The sequence below is a fragment of the Thunnus maccoyii genome, chromosome 19 (assembly GCF_910596095.1).
Source record: "Thunnus maccoyii chromosome 19, fThuMac1.1, whole genome shotgun sequence".
Classification (NCBI taxonomy): domain Eukaryota; kingdom Metazoa; phylum Chordata; class Actinopteri; order Scombriformes; family Scombridae; genus Thunnus; species Thunnus maccoyii.
Genome location: NC_056551.1, coordinates 24,673,418 through 24,692,709, shown reverse-complemented (window position 1 = coordinate 24,692,709; position 19,292 = coordinate 24,673,418). Strand labels below are relative to the sequence as shown.

General features: G+C 42.3%; 1 protein-coding gene across 2 annotated transcripts in view; it reads right to left on the bottom strand.

The window, feature by feature from the left end:
- Positions 1-2,349: 2,349 nt before the first annotated feature.
- grk3 (G protein-coupled receptor kinase 3) overlaps positions 2,350-19,292 on the bottom strand; it is a 70,321-nt gene continuing 53,378 nt past the window's right edge. For both annotated transcript variants that reach the window (XM_042394696.1, XM_042394697.1), the window contains 9 exons: positions 18,002-18,109; positions 13,250-13,316; positions 11,039-11,139; positions 10,516-10,582; positions 8,764-8,859; positions 5,518-5,680; positions 5,297-5,433; positions 2,707-2,820; positions 2,350-2,578 (listed from right to left, as the gene is read on the bottom strand). In XM_042394696.1, the coding sequence (XP_042250630.1) occupies positions 2,417-2,578; positions 2,707-2,820; positions 5,297-5,433; positions 5,518-5,680; positions 8,764-8,859; positions 10,516-10,582; positions 11,039-11,139; positions 13,250-13,316; positions 18,002-18,109 (1,015 nt within the window). In that variant the 3' untranslated portion in view covers positions 2,350-2,416. The remainder of the gene's footprint in view (positions 2,579-2,706; positions 2,821-5,296; positions 5,434-5,517; positions 5,681-8,763; positions 8,860-10,515; positions 10,583-11,038; positions 11,140-13,249; positions 13,317-18,001; positions 18,110-19,292) is intronic.

Sequence of the window (19,292 nt, the reverse complement as noted above, 5' to 3'; positions counted from 1 at the left end):
GTAACACATTTTATCGTCTAGTGCTGTTATAAAGTAGTTTACAACGTTTTTGGTCATATACTGTATGTCACCATGAACTGACTTTAAACAGGATGTTATTTAACTCTAATAATTACATAAAGGTGACGACTGTTACAAACTAGATACAGGAAGTTTAGATTTATTTATCTTTAAGCTTGCTAACTATTTTAGCAGCAGGTGGTGTTTACTGTATATTGTTGTATTTTATTCCTAAACACAATTTTTTTTTAAATTTATTTAATTATTAGCAAATGAGCTGAGCTGCTCCACAGTCTAACTAGTCCACCTGCAGAACTAAACGCTGCTTCTACTTCAGAATAACGACAGTAAACAGGTAAAAACACCTTTTGAGTTTTTCACAATAAGTTTACAGTTCGCCTGAAGGTGACGTCGGACCAAAAAACCCAGAATGCATTGCTCACCATAAAGATGTATTTCAAATTAAGAGTTTACAACTTGTTTTATTTTGGAAAAATCTCTTTTACTGTTTGCTATCGCTCTCTCTACCTGGAGGTACAACCTGATGTCATGAGGCATTCTGGGAAACGTAGGACGACTCGACTCGTTACAGAACTACGAGCGCTGCTTCACATTTCCTTCCCTTCAAAAATAACACCTGCGACGCCTCAAACAGCTCCGTTTGTTGTGTTTGAGGGTGGATTTTTTTCCTTTAATTAGCTTCAGCTTCTTCCTCCTCTTCCTCTCCCCTCCCCCGCTGCACTCACACGTCCCACCAACAGCTGACTGAAATTATAAAAAGGATTGATTGATTGATGGATTGTTGTCTCGTCTTCTACGCGTCTTTTGTCTCACAACAAACATACGAAACACAGAGCGCCACTTTTCTTTTCTCTCTCCTTCGCCTCCGCGTATTCAAAAACTGACACAGTCCGGCTGAGGTACGTCGCCGCTCACAAACTATCGCGAGTGTGATTGAAAGCTGTCAGACTCTCGCGCCCACCCCGGCAGGAAACGAGCCACCTCTCCCCCCCCCCCCCCTTCTTCCTCCTCCTCCTCCTCTTCTTCTTCTTCTCCTCCTGAAAGCCCTGACAAACTGACAGATTCACAAACAGGCAGACAGAGAAGTCCCCGACGATGCAAACACGTTGGACTAAAACACTGGAGATGCACAGAGAAGAAGAAGGGTTGCTTATATACACTCAGAGTCACTCTGTCACCCTCCTCCTCCTCTTCCTCTTCCTCCTCATCCTCCTTCCAGCCACATCTCTCTCTCCTTTTTTTTTCTTTCTGCAAGTGTAGCCTTCATACACAATAGTTACACCGTTGTCCATGGTTACCGATCCCCCCAGGTAGACCAGTCATCAGGGTTCCCATAGCAACCGGCTGCTGTTTTGTCAGCCAATGGAATCTCAGTCTCTATGGTAACTAGGCTGTACAGGAGCCAATCTGATAAGAGTCTGTGGTCCTTGTACTTCCGGTTTTTTCCCCCTGTGCTGGAATGATGAGCCGCCGCCGCCTCCTCCGCCGCCGCTGCTGGCGATTTCTGCCACCAAGCAGCTTCCTCCTGGGTGCTCAGATGACTCAAGTAAATATTGATGTTGGCACTTTACGCACTTCAGTAACAGAGGGAGGAGCAGTTAGAGGGGAGGAGGAGGAGGAAGAGGAAGAGGAGGTGAGGGGAGGAGGAGGAGGAGAACCAGTCGAGCAGCTTTTTTTTTGTTGTTGTTTTTTTTTTTTTTTTTTTTTTCTCCTCTCGTAGAAATACATTCCCCGCTGAAGCATCCGCGACGCTTCAGAGGGAGAGAGTCAAGAGACGAGAAGAGGAATGCCGACAATAAAGATCTGTGGCGGAGTCCGTCAGAGGGAGAGAGAGGGAGGAGGAGGAGGAGGAGGAGGAAGGGGAGGAGGAGGGTCCTCCCGGTTCACCTGGTCTGAAGCTTACAGAGCGAGGTGATGGGAGGAGGAGGAGGAGGAGGAGGAAGGAGGAGGGGAGGGGAGATAAAAAGAGAAAGACGGGGACGAGAGAGAGGATCGGGCGTCACATTCATGCAGTTTCTTCACATGCTGAGTCCACCCGAACGTTTCTCTCCTCATCGTCCGTTCTTCCTCTCGGCGACTGGCAAGGTCCCATGGCAGAAAAACAAAAACAAAAAAACTATATCGCGCTTATGATTGGTCATAATGGTGTGTGTGTGTGTGTGTGTGTGTGTGTGTGTGTGTGTGTGTGCGTGTGTGGGCTGGTGGTCCGTACACACTGCGTGGCGTGGCGGGCGGTGGGGGCTGATGATGATGAGGGAGGAGGAGGAGGAGGAGGAGGGGGGGGTGCAGTGTGTGTTTATATGTCAATGTGTGTATATGTGTGTGTAGGAGAGCGCATGTGTGTGTGTGTGTGTGTGTGTATGCAGTATATGTGTGTGTGTGTGTGTGTGTGTATTCACAGGCCATTGCTATTGCGGTGTGTGAGGGGAGGTTTGGAGAGCTCCACCACTCCGGCCCGGCCTTTCCCGATGACTTTGGGGGCGCGGCGCAGCAGCTTCTGGGCTTCTGTGAACGCTTCGGTCAGCTCTTTCTTCCACTGCACGAACTCTGGATCGCTCTGCGCACGCACACACACACACACACACACACACACACACACACACACATGCAAAATAAATAAAAGGGATCAGCTCTTTGTCTTTATGTCGTGGACAGAATTCAGGAGGGGAAAAGGCCGAGTTTTACCTCGCACTGCAGCACAAACTGCTTCCCTCCTTTGATGCGCAGCAGGATGCACTTCTTGTCTTTAATCTGCGTTTCTTCCACCGTCACGATCTGCTCCATCGTCAGCAGGTTTTGCTGTGAACAAAAGTGTCCAGAAAGAGAAGCAGCGAGTTACATTCAACACTTTTAGATTGTTATTTAATACCAGTTTCACCATCACGGACCATTAAGACTCCTCTGATCCCTTCACACAACAATTCACAGCTAACTGGTCTTTGATGCTGCTGCTATATGTTTATGTTGTTGTTTGTTTTACTTTATTTCTTTCCTCTGTTGCACATGGAGCTGTGAGAAACGGTTGGGAAGATGCGGCCTACGATACATAACAATAATTCCTAACGATATAATTTAATTAACTCAACCTGGACCCAGATAAGTGGCAGAAGAAGGATGAAAGGAGGATTAATTCATGTGAGTTTTATCTAAAATCTTTGTCCACAGAGAGAAGATGAGCTTCTTGTAGTTGCCGTAGTGACATGTCGCTGCAGGTCTGATGGTTCAGACTCAAACATCTTCCTGCAGCACAATCTACCGTCTGACTGTAGATGTAAACGTCTCCCGACGGCCACAAACACAAACATTTAATCACTAACATCGTTGTCTACAGCAGGAACAAGAAAATACTCCAGATGTTTGAAAGGTAAATTCAGGGTCCTGCTGGTCTAACTGGTGAAACTCAGACCACATAACAGCAAACATCCACAACACTAACCCTCTCTCTCTCTACACTTCCTGTCTGTCACATAAAAGCAAAAACCCTGAAAAATAACAGCAAATAATCTTGCTTTTATTTTGAAAAGCTTACTTTATTAACTTCTCCTTGACATTGTGTGTGATGTGTTGTTGTGTGTATTTTGTATTATGTGTGTTTGTTATTGTGCTGTTGTGTGTTTTAATTGTGAGCTGCTGAAGGGACTGCAGATGCAAATTAGCTTTAAGTTAACTCTGGTGCAGTACATCACACGGTAACATTTATGTTTAACACTGTACATGATCCCAATAAATACATCAATAAATATATTTAAACCTTTTTTAAATACCTTCTAAAGGAGCACATACCAGAAAGCAGATAAAGGTGAACTAGGCCTCAGCTGAGACACTATCAGGGTGCAAATAGCTGGTGAATGCTGATATTTTACTAGCATTTGGCTAGTAACTGGAGCTAATTTTGTGCACTATCATCCAAAAGTTGACTCGAATCCACTGAACAGTTGCACAATCAAATAGATTTCTGTTGAAACTCATCACAAAGTCTGAATTTAATGATTACCATTATAATGTTATGTTGCCTTCAAGCACCTACAAGCCTTGTCGAGGTTCTTACTCTCAAAGGCTTCTCCTTTATCTACCGGAGCTTCGATTGTACCTCATTTGTACGTTTTGGAACTGTGAATGAATAAATCAACAGTAAATGTAAAGTTACAAATTGGATTTTAAAGTCTTGGACTTGGACCCCAAAAAAGACTTGAAAGCAGCTGTGAGTTCCTGCACCTGAACGCCTCTCAGGTTGGTTCCTGCTGTTCGTCTACTAGCAGCATTATAACGACATCACAGTGTGTTAGAAACCATTAACTTAATGTTAATATGCTGCACATCAGTCTGCAGCTCGATGGTTTCATTTAACAGACAATTAATCAGCAACTATTTTACTTCTCATATGTGAAATCATGGATTTGATGTTTTTATATGTCTGAACGTCTCATGCTTCACTTCTGTACTAACACTTAACATTTTGAGTGCATAAGTGCATTCACACTGAGAAGTATGGAAAAATGCAGTGCACTGTTGGTGCACTCAAAACGGTCAAAAAGTTGAGTGTGCAACTATGGACACTTCTTGCCCTCAACGGTCGCCATCTTGGCTACGTAGCGGAAGTGGAAGGGACCACTTTACATGTGTTTTTTAGCACTAAGCACCACTATACTGTTGTCGGATATTAGCCATCAGTATGTTTTTTGGGTTAATTTAACAGTCTGTAATGATTTGGTAGCGCGAACGATAACGCTAATGCTAACGCTAGCTAATGCTAACGCTAGCTAATGCTAATTTGTGATTGTCATTTCTGGTAAGTGCACAACGGCCGTGTTTGATTTGAGACGACACTACCTTGTAGAAATTCATGCACTTGCCCCAAAAAAGACGTGAAAGCAGCTGTGAGTTCCTGCACCTGAACGCCTCTCAGGTTGGTTCCTGCTGTTCGTCTACTAGCAGCAGGAAGTGTGAGGAAGGTTTACGGACACAGACGCACTACTGACTGTGAAGCGGGGAGGTGGACTACAGCTCTATGAGGACTCTCTGAGTTCTATGAGTGTAACAACTCACCACAACATCTCTGCATCTCTGCTTTTTAAAATGTTTTAGCCACTTGTCCTTCAGTGTGGAGTCGGGACAGACAGACAAGACAGACAAACAGACAAACGTTCATACGCGGACAAACAGCAGCAGAGCGCCGTCGCTTCAGGACAGGATGGACATAGATAAGACAGGACAGACATGTAAACGTGGACGTGATGAAAGTGATGAAAGGAGCGCGGCTGGGAGGTGAACTCACCCGTGACTCGCCCTCGCCCCTCCACTCCACACGGTTGGGGAAGAGATAGAAGTATCGACGCTGCCACTGAGTCAGGAACGGGTTCCCCAGCTTCAACATGTAGCCGTGCATTATACAGTCCTTCCCCAACGCGTAGTCTGCATAAAGACACACACACAAAGGTGAGCGTTGGATTCTGACATGTTTCCTGGCTTTTCAAATTAAAAGTACGGTATTATTACCTTCTTCATGGCCGAGCTGCTTGTTCTTGGCCCTCTTGCGAGCTTCGTTCTTGTCCGTGTCTGAGTTGACGGCTTCGTAGACCGTCTCCGCGACCTCCTGCTGCCAGCGCTCCGATATCACCAGAGGAAAGTTCTTGTACAGCTCCTGGTCGCTGTCCAGCAACTACACACAGACAAGACAGACAGAAGCAGAGGAAGAAACGGGTTTAGCAACGACTGACAGAACAGAAAACATCCCTGTTAGTGGTGCAGTTACACTAGAGAAGTCAAGTCAAGCTCTCAGATAAATGGAAAAGCTGCAACGTCACAATAAAACAATAAATCAGAACAAACATGCAGACACTGGCCTAAGATAAAAAATACCAACAAATTAGTAAAAACAATGACGTGTTGTGCGTCCATGTTTGAAGAGGTTGAAGCATTTTTTTCTTTCCTCCATTTCCGGTTTTCGTCTCTTAACTTCTGGCTTCAATAAATACAAATCAGAAGCTTCGGTCCTGCTCTTCGTTGCTCAAAGTTGGGAACACGTGTCCATATTTTTTTAAGGAGGTCATGTGACCTGAGAGTACCACCATCCAGCACGGATATCAGGTTAAAAAGATGACTGTTGGAGCAAAGTTATATTCAGCGTTAACTAGCTTAAAACTAGATTAAGGTCACTTCATGTGTCTCATCAGTCTGATGATGCAGGTTATTAAACTACCATCACTAAACCTGCTGATTTACCAACAAAAATTGCAACTTTTCATCCAAATATGTCGAAATAAAACAGTACTGATCCAAATATAGAAAAAGATTAAATTTTCATCAGAAAATTATATTTGAAAAAGTGTGAGTTGTCTTATATTCAAAGACCAGACAGTTACATGTTCAGGAGATCAGATATTTTTTTTGAGTATCGCTGTGACACCTGCTTGTACAGAGAGTGATGCATTATGGGTTGTTTTTAGCCTTCATGTTGCTAAGCTAGTGAGTAGTTTATAGTTTAGTCTGGTTTGGTTGGATCAGTTTAACCTGTTTTTCATAGTGAGGATGAGGAGCCGTTAGTGAGGATGAGGAGCCGTTAGCGAGGAAGAGGAGCTCAGACAGACTGAAACATGTGAGGGTGTTACATCTTCATAAAGTGTTTTTCCAGAAACAGCTGTTGGAAAATCTTAAAATCTATTTATATTATTAATGATTATTGAATTATCAGCTTGTTACACAATAATAAGAACAAATCATATAAAACTAAACTGTGCAGCATCATTAGTGAAACTAATTAAAGCAGAAATATTGTATTAACATGTTTTAAACTGTCACTCAGACAACTTTTTTCTGATATATTGTTAGAATCAAGTTATTAAACACAAACTGTGAGCAGCAACCATGACGGTAAAACAGTAAAATGCTGCTGTGAGGTAGAAACGATCTAATTAGTGCCGCTGACACAAAACTTTACTAAAAACTTTGATCTTAAAGACAGAATTTATATCTCAGCTGCCAGTTTATTGGGTCGACTAACGATGACTAATAAAAGTAATATTAAAATAAAAGTATTTAATGTGTTAATGGTCATTTCTAGATGACATTATAAATAAGACACAGATACCGCAGTAATCTTTACTGTCTCTTTAAGAAAACTCCCTGCTGACTTTTCCATCTTGTTCTTGTTTGTTGACGTTCAGACAGAGCGGGTCATTTAGTGCTGACTGGGTGATCGTCAGGAGACTGGGAGCTCTGGTTATTTAGATGATGGCTGCTGAGTTAACAACCAGCGCCGTCAGGGGAAATGTAAAGAAAACGCTTTTTTTTTTTTTGGTCTTTTATGTCTCTGCAGCCGAGTGTCAGAGGATGAGTAAGTGTTACTGCAGCCGCATTAATGTTAATGAGGGAGGAAGCTGCTGGTACAGGAAAAAAAAAAACAATAAACAAGAAGAAAACAACAACTATAAGCTTTATAAGTATCCCTGCAGCTTCCTACGGCGGTGATTCAGGAATGTAAGTACATCCTCTCTGCGGTCGGTCAGAGAGAAAGTAAGCGGGTCAACAGTTCCTTCGCTTCGCTCTACGAGACGTCCGCGACCTTTGATGCACTGATGCAAGAAAACTAACAGAATAACTGAAAGCTCACAGACTTGTTCTGTGAGTTATAAGACACAAATTCAAAGTGATGGAGGCCAAAAATGCATTTAAAAGTCTCTGTGAAGCTTATATGAGGCTTCAGCAGTCTGAGTTAGTCATATCAAGTAGATATCTGACACATTTACAGTTTGTTTAGCATCAAATTCTCCTCTTTGTGTTTCCTCTGACAGTGTTTCCCTGTTGAGCTGCAGGTGGAAGTATAGTAACAAAAAGAGGAACTTTGACACTAAAAAGACTGTAACGTTGAAAGATATCTACTTGATTTGACTCATTTGGACGCTGAAGCTTCATATTAGCTTCATAACATTTTTTGCACAGAAGGAGGACTGTAGGTTTAATAATTACTAGTTTTTAAAAGTGGATCTCTGAGTTTTATGCTAATCTGACAGATGGAAACAAGCTAACAGCAACATATCGGCCTGTTTTGGGGAACCGATGAGACAAACATAAAAAAAATAAAAGCATCAGGAGATCAAGACTCTATAATAGCTCGTCAGATGTGCTGCTGTTCATCTTTCACACCTGTTTTAACACCAGATTTGTTTACATTTAGTCTCCATTAAGGGTCTGCTGAATCATCTATTAGCAGCTCCTGTTTGCAGACAACTATCACTAGATTTTATTAATGATGACATCATAGATAATGAATCCTCAGGAAGTGTCAGTCACATTGAGTGATATTAATATGATGATTCGGGTCGTTTCTTGTATTCTAGTGATAGTTTCCGGTAGTCTTGGTTAGTCATGGGACTGCTGTAGCTGCTGTTTCTCTCTGGAAGTTGATGTTTCATGTGTGTTCAAAGTGTTGCATATATACAGAAGTTAAAAAAAAAAAAAAAAAGTTGTGGAACTCTTGAGGATGAGCGCTGCATAGAAATTCACCTCTAAACTATTTATTCTCTGTTTTGAAGCATTTTATTTCTCCATGAATAAGCTACAATGACGCTGTGTTTTGGAAAGCTTTCCTGCGCGTACATCCTTGGCTTGTTCATAAACAGGAAACCAGTCTATTGAGTAAAAATTGCTGAGAAGGCCACAGGACACATCTGCGTACGGCGTCGGGATACGCTGGTGCTGGACGGTCTGTGATGTCAGTGAGTGAGCGTGAGTGTGTGTTTTTACCTTGATGCCCTTGGTGTCCTCCTCGTCAAAAGAGCCGATGTCAAAAGCATCCGCGGCGTTGACTTCTCCCCGGGGAGGGATTAAAGGAGGAGAGTACTGCAGACGGAGGGAGGGAGAGAGAGAACACAGAGAGGTGTTTTTCAGATGAAGGAGAAACAAAAAGACGACAGTCCCACAGCGTATCCTCCCTCAAGTGATGGGGTAACCATAGCAACCGTAGTGGACTTAATGACAAGCCGTCCGGTGTCGCTTTAACGGTTTGACCTCGTCTGCTGCAACAATAAGCCCAGCGATAATTATATTAGTTTAAAATATTAAATGTTTACAAGCATCCAATACTGTTCAATTAACCTGTGAGCACAAGCTACTGTATGTATATAAACTAACTTATCACACTCATTTCACACATTTGCACTATTTGTATCCTGTATATAGATAATCTATGTTGTTTTTATATGTATCTTATAGCCAAATGTTTGTTTTTCTTTCTTGCAACTAGTGCAGAAAGCTGCTGCTCGGCTAATAACTGGTACAAGGAAGAGAGACGGCATCACACCTGTACTGGTTACCAGTCAAGTATCGGACTGAGTTAAAGGTCCTTTTATTTGTTTTTAAGGCTCTACACAGCCTGGCGGTGCCCCCCAGTACATCTCAGAGCTCCTCCGCCCCCTTCACAACCCCAGATCTCTCAGATCCTCAGACCAGCTGCTCCTCGCTGTCCCTCCATCGAGGCTGAGGGGTGACCGTGAGTTTGCCGAAGACTCATATGTTCTTTCGGGCCTTCGAGTGTTGTTAAAGCCTTGTGTTTGGTCAACTGAGGTTGTTTTTAAATGTGCTTTATAAAGAAACTTGATTTGATTTGTAATGAGAGCTGCTATGTACATACTGGTCCAATAAAGCTGATTCTGATCTCTAAGACATGTCTCATACACATAGTTTTACATTAAAGCAGTGATGGTTGCTGACTAATAACATGAAACAGAGGCTACAGATACCAGATGAAGACCAGCTGGACTGTGATTGGTCAGCTTGTGAGAGAAAAGTGAAGACAAGACCTGACTGTCTTCATCAGTGAATGACAGAATCGTCCTGCAGTCAGTGATGACGTGAAGCTGAGCAGAAGTTACCTGGATGTAACTGCAGGTCTATGAGTGTGTGTGTGTAGCTCACAGTCACATCTACGATACACCAGTGTGGTGATACACTGATATCCAACTACAGTTAACCCCCTAACTTACATCAAGTATAAATGCAGCTTCAGGGCAGGTTTAGAAAGTCTGCAAAGCTTCACTAAGTGATGCTAATATGTAAATAAATGGAAACCAACAGCTGCTTGGAACAAAAACTGCAGAATGTCAAGAGACGTTTACACAGAACTTCTCTTTGTAGACCGAAACCGTGATCGCTGTTATTATTGGAGCCGTTTTAAACAAATTTACAGGACCGAACCCTTCATGATGAAGCAACATGTTCATCCAGAGCAGTGGACTGTGTGACTCACTGATGTGTTTTTAATAGTTTCTGGTCGACAACGGAGGAATATCAGGCTTTAGATGCACACACGATACATCTTAGTAGATCAGTTCGATGAGATTTGTTTAAAAGAAGAAGCTACATCCTTAAAATAAATAGTCAATAGCAGCTCGATTATACTGCAATCAGTGTGTTAGTTATTGATGGACGAGAGAAATGTGATCATCCTGCAGCACAAAGAACAAAAAGCTGATGGATGGAGAGAAGCAGCTCGCTCACCTTCTGCAGGTAAACCTGCTGCCAGTCAATGCCTTTGAAAAACTGATGCTCCTTCACCTCCGGGGCTCTGTGTGACAGAGAGAGAGAGAGAGAAGAAGAAGAAGAAGAAGGAGAAGAAGAGGGCAGAGGGAGGTGGTGTTAGTCCTCATGTGGCCACTGGGTGGCAGTGTTCGCCACATTACTTCCCTCTTCAGACAAACACAGTCATAATCCTGCTATTTAACCAAATACCCAGAGCAGACATGGATCCATCACTCCGGTTTAGCCGTAAGCTGATGTGAAACGACAGCGCTGATGAAATTAGTTATGAACTGGGCTCCTATCGGATCGACTGCGTGTCCGTCTCTATCCGTCTTTCACTCGGCCCGCAAATTATACCACCCAGTGTTTCCAAAGCCTTAATGAGGCACGTCCAGCCAAATCCGTCTGACTGGTGAATTAATTTTGCACGCCTGTAGACATGACGGCTGATGTTTTTCTCTGTGTGTGTGTGTGTGTGTGTGTGTGTGTGTGTGTGTCGTACCCTCTGCCCTGGCATCCCAGCCTCTTGGAAACATCTCTCTGCAGAAGCCCCTCCAGCAGATCTTTGAGCTCAGCGGTGAAGGAGTCTGGCAGCTCCACATTCTGCCAGAGAAACAAAGAAGAAGAAAGAAGAAGAAGAAGACGGAGGGGGGTTGTATGAAAATAGATTGACGTCAGTCGCAACCGTTACTGTGGTACAAGTCGGCCTCTGCCCTTTCATTTCTTTTTTTTTTTTTTTTTTACTGCTCGGGCTGCTCGGCGGAGACGTTTCAGAGGAGCAGAAGTGCCATCTAGCAGGATCTGTTCCATCATCATCTCTTCCTGTCTCAGCCTGCTGTCTGCTCACATCGTGTTTATGTAATGAGACCATTCATCATGTTTAATAAACACTAAGACATATAGAGCTGTATTTTTAGCCTGAATCGCAGCCTTTTAGCCCTCTCTCTCTCTCTCTCTCTCTCTCTCTCCCTCACACACACACACACACACATATATAAACGCAGATGATGAGGATTATAAGGGATGAAACAGATTAAGTAGCTGGATTAAAATCCTAATCTGGATTTATTGTGATATAGAAGATCATGCTTTCTCTGTTTAGAGGTCCTCCAAACAGTGCAATGTGTGCCTGTGAGTGTGCTGACAAAACACATAAACGGACACGGCGGTTTGGACGCGTTCCACTCTGATGGACGGACGCTGCCGCCGCCGCCGCCGCCGCCGCTGCTGGCGAGCAACAGCGAAGAGAAGCGGAGCTGCCGTGGTGGAAACTCAGTTCGGGGGTTTGTCATTTGTAAAACTCGGAAACACAACGTGTCGCCTTTACTGAAGTCTGGCTTGGATGTGAGGAGGGGTGGGTGAGAGCAGATATGTCAGCGGGTGGGCTCAATGGACGCCATTCATCCAGAGTGTTTGCTGAATTTGACCTGTGACATCAAAAAGGTTAAACGGTATATTCACCCAGCAGACAATGACACAGTAAATACACGACGTACTGCTGAGCCCCAGAAGTGTTTTAATGTCTTAATAATAATAATAATAATAATAATAACAACATCTAATTTAACCCTTCTCTCTGAAACATGATGATGCTAATGTTTGGTACTTAAAGGGCAGGTTCACACTTTTTTAAGTTTGTCTTTTCTTGCTGTAATCATTCCTCCTGTTCACTTACAAGATATTTCAAAGTTTATCTGAAGCTAATATGAAGCTATCTTTCAACTTTACAGTCTTTTTTAGTGCTGACGTCCCTCTTTTTGTTATTATACTTCCACCGCAGCTCAACAGGGGAAACACAAAGAGGGAATGTGATGCTATAAAAGACTGTAAATGTGGCAGATATCCACTTGATATGACTAACTCAGACTGCTGAAGCTGAATATAAGCTTCAGATAAAGTGTACAAAATAACTGTGGGCCTCCCCCCCCGCCCCCCCGTCAGGATTTTGGCCTCCATCACTTCCACTGAAAGCACATTTGAAGGGGATTTTTAATAGCTTGTATGAACAGGAGGACGTTTTAAGACATTTTTAAAAAAGACGTCTCTAGATTTGTAGCGGACATGCAATAATTTAAAGTTAATTAAAAAGGCAGATTCTACAGAGATGAGACAGTAATGCCTTGTACATTAAACCTGCCTGTCTTAAACCTGGACCGCAGATCCCTGAGTAAACTACAGCTGGATGTGGCTACAAATCCCTCCAACCCGCGGGGGTGTACTTTAACTTTCCAGCTTTGGCTGCTAGCTCCAGTTTATCTAAGGTTTTCTGTCGTACGCCTCATCTCCCGCGTCTTCCCGTGACACGGCGAGCGCTGCTGAGTAAACACGGCGTTGGAAACGGAGAGATGAAAAAAGATGAATTCACCGACAGAAAGAAAAGACATTTATCTCTGTCGACGCATTGTGAGGTAACCTCTATCTAGCGTGCAGCGGCGCTGTTTGTTCACACACACACATGGTACAGTATGCATAGGGATATAAACATCTGTGTGCGTTTGGTATTACTGTACGGTAAACAAGGGCTAAACCCCTCTGTGTGTGTGTGTGTGTGTGTGTGTAGAGTTAAGTAAAGACACATATGTGCTTTACAGGTTATTTAAACAGAAGCTTCTCCATCATGTGTGTGTGTGTGTGTGTGTGTGTATCCGCCATCACGTTCACCTTTGTCAGCTTGGCGTCGCTGACTTCTAGGAAACGTGTAGATGTGTCTTACCATGGTGAGCGTCATGCGGTCGATCTCGTGTTTGTCTTTGGTCTTGTGCTGTCTGAAGGGACTGTGCCTGAACAGAAAAAAGAGAGAGAGAGAGAGATACTGACACTGAGTGGAGATTACTGGGGGGAAACGGAGGAGAGGAGGCGCTGGATGTGAGAACAGAGCAGGAGGTGTGAAAAACAAGCAAACCCCCAGAATAAATCAAGACACTCGCTGCCAATCACACACCCTTTTCAACTCCTCATATTTTTGCTTTTTTTTTTTTTTTTTTTTTTTTTTAAAACTGAAGCTCATTATAAATATTACAACACTTTAAATTAAGAAATGTTAATCTGAAATGACCCAGATTCTCTCTCACTCTAATTAGACACATTGAAAAAGCTGACGGCGGTTTGAGAGAGTTCATATAAACGACGCTGCACAGTTTGTGGACAATGTTGTCGCTACGATACCGACGACGTTCAGCCGACCTGCGTCTAATCATCCTCAAATTAAAGCTGGAAGTCGTCACTTTGACCTCACAGTCATCGAGTCGTTGTGCTGGAAGTAACGGAGCCAAAACAGAAAAAGAAACTGTCCAAATATTTTCAGATGAAACTGCAGCTGCTTGACTTAATCTACGTTTAGAGCATTTACAGTTCATTTACACTGGTTCCTCTCTAATATTCTCTAAGTATGAAGCAGGTAGAGATGCACTGATGTGGATTTTTGTCTCCTGATGCCGATTATGATTCCCAAACTCAGACCATCCATCGATACACATGCACTCTCTCACCATGTTTAACACAGACATCCAACATCATAACAGTATATAAATAACAGAGTCAACTATGCAGCATATGTATTATAATTACACAAAATCTGCTATTCCTTCAGGGTCAATATGTGGAAAATTTAAGACTCAGTTCATTGCACCCCTACGTTCACTTTAATGTGCACTTCCCTTTGAATTACAGGTGTAAGTTTGTTTATTAGCTTGGGACTTCCTGTGCAGTATGCAAACACATTTCTGTGTTATTTCATTTGTGTAGGAGCCTGAGTTAGCATCACATGTTTACTTCTGTCGTCAGTTGCCGGAATAAAAGACACCCTGGTCTGAGCCTCTTCCTTTATAACACAACGCTAGAAACCACTGGTTACATAGAAATAACAGAAAAATCATAATATGTCTCCTTTGACACGTTTTCTCACTACATTGACAGACATTGGCGCATTGATGGTTATTTTCAGTGTAAACCACATGATCTCTTCTTAATTCAAACATATATCTATATATATTAACTGACTTGATACAAATCTAAAAGTTTTACACCCATGAAGCAGGAATATGTGATGTTTTCTCAGCATTTATTCTATTTTACTATCACCATGTGTGCCCCTGATGTATAGTCTGTTATTTTTGCTCTAACTGAACAGACTGAAAACTGCAAGTACTTTAACTTCAATTAAGGGTGACAGGTAATATTTCCCCCCTAGTGTTTTTGTTTTTTCATAAAGTCAGACGAGCTTTAGTGAAGCAGTTTGGGACCAAATCGTTCCTCCGAATGCCGAGAAAACGATCGCAGCTGCAGAACAGCTTAATTGGAAGAATACACACAGGAGGCATTTTCACAGACACATTTTGATCCAATACAAGAGCTGGCGGACCTCGAGTGAGAACACCCATAAATCAAGCGAGCACATTTTACGAGACAGAGCAGCATCTCTATTCAAGATACAGAGAACTCCACTTAGTGAGAGAGCGATCAAATGACAACTGGCAAACCTCGACGGGAGAGCGGCAGACTTCCAAACTACATCTTCCACCGGTCTAATTGTCCGACTGGAGCCAAATGACATCAGAATTCACTCCTGAAGGCCGGAGGAATGATCGATAAATCAAATTTTGAACTTTACGGCTCCAATTAGACGGCGTGTTTCGGGGGTTATCCAAATTTTTTTGCAATGAAGCGTGAAGATTGAAAGCAAACATGGGTAGTGAAACTGATCAGGAGAGGGTTTGTTTGGACTGATTTTTTTTTGGAGACTGAATCTATTCTGCAGAAGCATATTGAGTTGTCTGGATAAAAGGTTCATTTTCCAGAAGGACATCAGTGAGTCTAAACATGCACCGAAGCGCCAACAGACCAGTTAAAAGTCCATGGAAAGTTCAAGGAGCGTTGGCCTCGACTTCACTTAACAGCTTTGGAAATGTTTGAAAAAGGAAAACAAAGATCAGATGACTGTACGAGCTGCTTCACAGAGAGCTGGAAGATAGTAGTAGATTATATTACAGCAGGATTAAAGCTGCAACTAACGATGAACGTTTCATTATCGATGCAGATTATTTTATTGTTTGGTCTACAAACAAGTGAAAAAAATGTCTTAAAGCACGAGGAGATGTCATCAAATTCCCTACATGTTGAATTTTATATCACATAAGACAAATGACGAGCTGGAACTGGAAATGTTTGGCATTTTCTACTTTTAAAAAATACCTTCAACGACTAACGGGCTCTGAAACGACCAGCGAGTCAGCTGATCTGAGAGGGCGTCCAGGTGCATAAGGGGCTAGTAGATCTTAATAATTAAGGACCTGATCAAGAAGTAAAGTCAGGAAGGGAGTGTGAAAATAAACAGGAAGCCAGAACTTGTGTTATATGATCTCATTATCTTGAACTGGTGATAATTCCAGCAGCAGCATTTAGAACCAGTTGAAGGCGACAGAAGGAAGTAACACCTGTGTGGAGGTCATCACAGAAATCTAGACGAGAAAGAAATAAAAAGGCACAAACAACTCTGTGTAAACCCTCAAAAGGATAAGAAGGATCTAATTTTTTAAAATTAACTTAAGCTGAAAAAAAACATGACTGAACAACCGTCTTTACTTGGTCGTCAAAACAGGCCAAGAATCAAATAAAAACACCCAAATTTCTTGCAGTTGGCTTAATGTTCTGTGATGAATGTTATGTGACAAGGGCTCCAAGACTGCAGACTGTCTGACTGAGAGAATTGGGTGTGGAAAACAAGATAATTTCCGTTTTGTCATTGTTAAGTTTTGAGGAAGTTTTGAGGAAGTTTAGCAACTGATATCAGAAAGGCAGGTCGGGTTAAGCTGCTATGATCAGTGGGTTGTAACGTGACGTATAACTGGGTGTCATCAGCATAACGACGGTACTGTACATTATGCTTATTAATGACCTGACTGAAGGGCAGCATATGAATGGAGAACGGTAGAGGACCCAGGATTGACCCCTGAGGAACGCCATGAGTGAACTGGGACATAATAAGTTGAGAGCAAAACCTTTTAGACAAAACAAGTTTCAAGACACTGTAGAGTGATGAAGTGGTCTACTGTAACAAAGGCCACAATCAAGTCTAGCAGGACCAGAACGGAGCTTTGACTTTAGTATCTGCAACAAGGAGGAAGTCATTCGTCACCTTCACCACGGCCGTCTCAGTACCGTGTAAAGCTCTAAAACCAGACTGTTATCAGAAATACTGTTAACATTCATATCAGCAATCAGTCGAGAGGCAATAACTTCCTCCAACAACTTAGATAAGAAAAACATTTTAGAAATATGTCGGTTGTTGGGGGTTGAGAGGGTCAACATTAGGTTTCTTTAACACGGACTGCACAATTGCAGGGACTCACAGCGGGAAATACATCTTTTAAAAGTTTAGAGGGAATAATATCAAGACTGATAATATCAATATCAGCCTCAAAAAGCCTGTATCGGTCGAGCTAGAATCAAGATATTGAACTTTTATTGATTATGGGTAATGCTGATTCTCACATTTCTCAACATTTCTACATTAAAGTGCTTTTTTTTTTTAGGGGGAGTTCTTCTTCATCTGAATTGAAGGTATAAGGACAGTGTGTTGAATGTTGTACAAATTGATCTGTAAATCTTAAAAAAAAAAACAGGTCACGCATGGTCAAAAATATATAGTTCATAATAATATCATGAAAACTGGGTGCTGGATCCTTAAAGTAGTTAATAATGAGAAATTTGGAGTGCAGTTCTAGTCTTTCTTTTTCAGAAATATATAGTTACATGTTAAAAAGTCTCAGTAATTTCCTTAAACAGAGGACAACTGTATTTTCTTATCAAACAGGACAAAATAAAACCTCAACAAATGTGCTATTTCATCCTCCGTTGGAGTTTATAGATAAAATCTGACCTGACTTACAGTAGATGCTAGTTAGAGTGAGCTGAAAATGTATTTTGATGAAGAAAAAATGGTGTTTATGACAGAATTTGTGTGACTAAAATAAACATTTTTGGAGCGAAGTGTAAAAACACATCCATCCGTCTCTCCAGCAGCCAACCTTTCACCGAAAGACCAACACACTCTTCCTCTTTAAAGTGTTCAAACACACTGATCCAAACATCAATGGAAAGACACGTCACACACTCTTCTCTCTTTTTCCTGCACACACACACACACACACTCTACCCCCCCCCTCCTCCCCTCTTTTACCTGATTTCTGACCTACTGGGCTCAGACCTCTGGCATTTACACACACTCCAGATCAAACAAACACACACACAGTCTCACACACAAACAAGATCAAACACACACCAAACAGACGGCGAGCAGGAGAGAGACGCTGCTGAGGAGGAGGAGGAGGAGGAGGAGGAGGGAGGGAGAGCAGATTCAAAGAGGTTTACACTTAGAGCGGCAAAGAAAAGGAAGTCAGGACACGGTGGGAGTAAAGAGCATGCAGAGAAGAAGACAGGAGATGAGATAGAAAGCTGGAGTAGTTACCCTCGGAGGAGTTTGAAGAGCATGCAGCCTAAGGAGAACCAGTCGGCGCTGCTGTCGTACGCCGTCCCCTTCTGAAGGACCTCTGGAGCCATGTAACCATGAGTACCGCTGCGGAAAAACACACACACACACACACACAGCAGCTTCACGTCAAACAGACAATCATTACAGCTGAGAGCCGCACACTAAAGCACCGCTCTGACAGATCTAATACCACAGACGGGGGAAAGTGGGAAATAAAATATTTCCTCTCCTCCCTCGTAATAGAAGTCATTGTTCTGGGAAGCATTTTAGGGCTCTAGCTAATTACTGGAAGTGTAATAAACAATGAAATCTTGCGAGAAAACCTTCTATTATTAACCACTGATCATTTAGCTGTTATTTAAAGTCCCAACATGTTTTCCCTTTTATTACTTCAGTACTTGATGTATGTGCAGAGTTTGTTTTCACCTTCATCTGCTGCTCACCTTAAAGCTTTTAGATCTTTAACTACTGAAACTACATAAAAGTCTCTTTCTGATGGTGGATTCTGTGTTTTAACAGGAAGTTAAGGACTGATCCATGCAGCTCAGTACACATAACGCAGCATCATGAACCTGCGGGGCCTCGTTAAGTTCATTTTTAGCTGTTCTAGCTTGATGGATGCTAATGTGGATCTGTCAGTCCACCACTTTGGTCCAGACTGAGATATCTCAACAAATATCAGATGGATTGCAATGAAATTTTGCACAGACATTCATGTTCCTCTCAGGATAAATTTTAACCCATAAGAACCCATTTCTCCTTAAAGGAAAATTATTATAGGGAATATAAAACAGACCAAATGGACCACAAGGAAGACATTTCTGAATTCTGAGATCTGTAATGTAACATATGTCATTATGATATTTCCCTAACTTGTTTTATATCAATTTGTTGAAGAAATGTGGTCAGAACAGGTTAAATGTAATTACACGACGTCTTATTAATGCATCAGAGTTGTTTAATGGGTTGAAACCGACCTTTAGTAACAAAAAAACAAGCTTTTTTAAAATTAGCTAGTTCTGTCCATAGACTGTATAAAAATATGGACGTAGTTACCGTGACGTCACCCGTTGGTTTCTGAAGAGTGGTTTTGAGGCTCAAAGTGAGTCGCTCCGGCCGTCGCCATCTTGGCAGTGCGTGACGCTGCCTAACTCCCAGCCAATCAAAAATGGGCAAAGAGGAAGGCCAAATGGCTGAAACAAGCCACCTAGCGGCTGGCGGACCTGTCACTCAAAGCAGCCATGTCCTTCATTATGCATAACTTTAT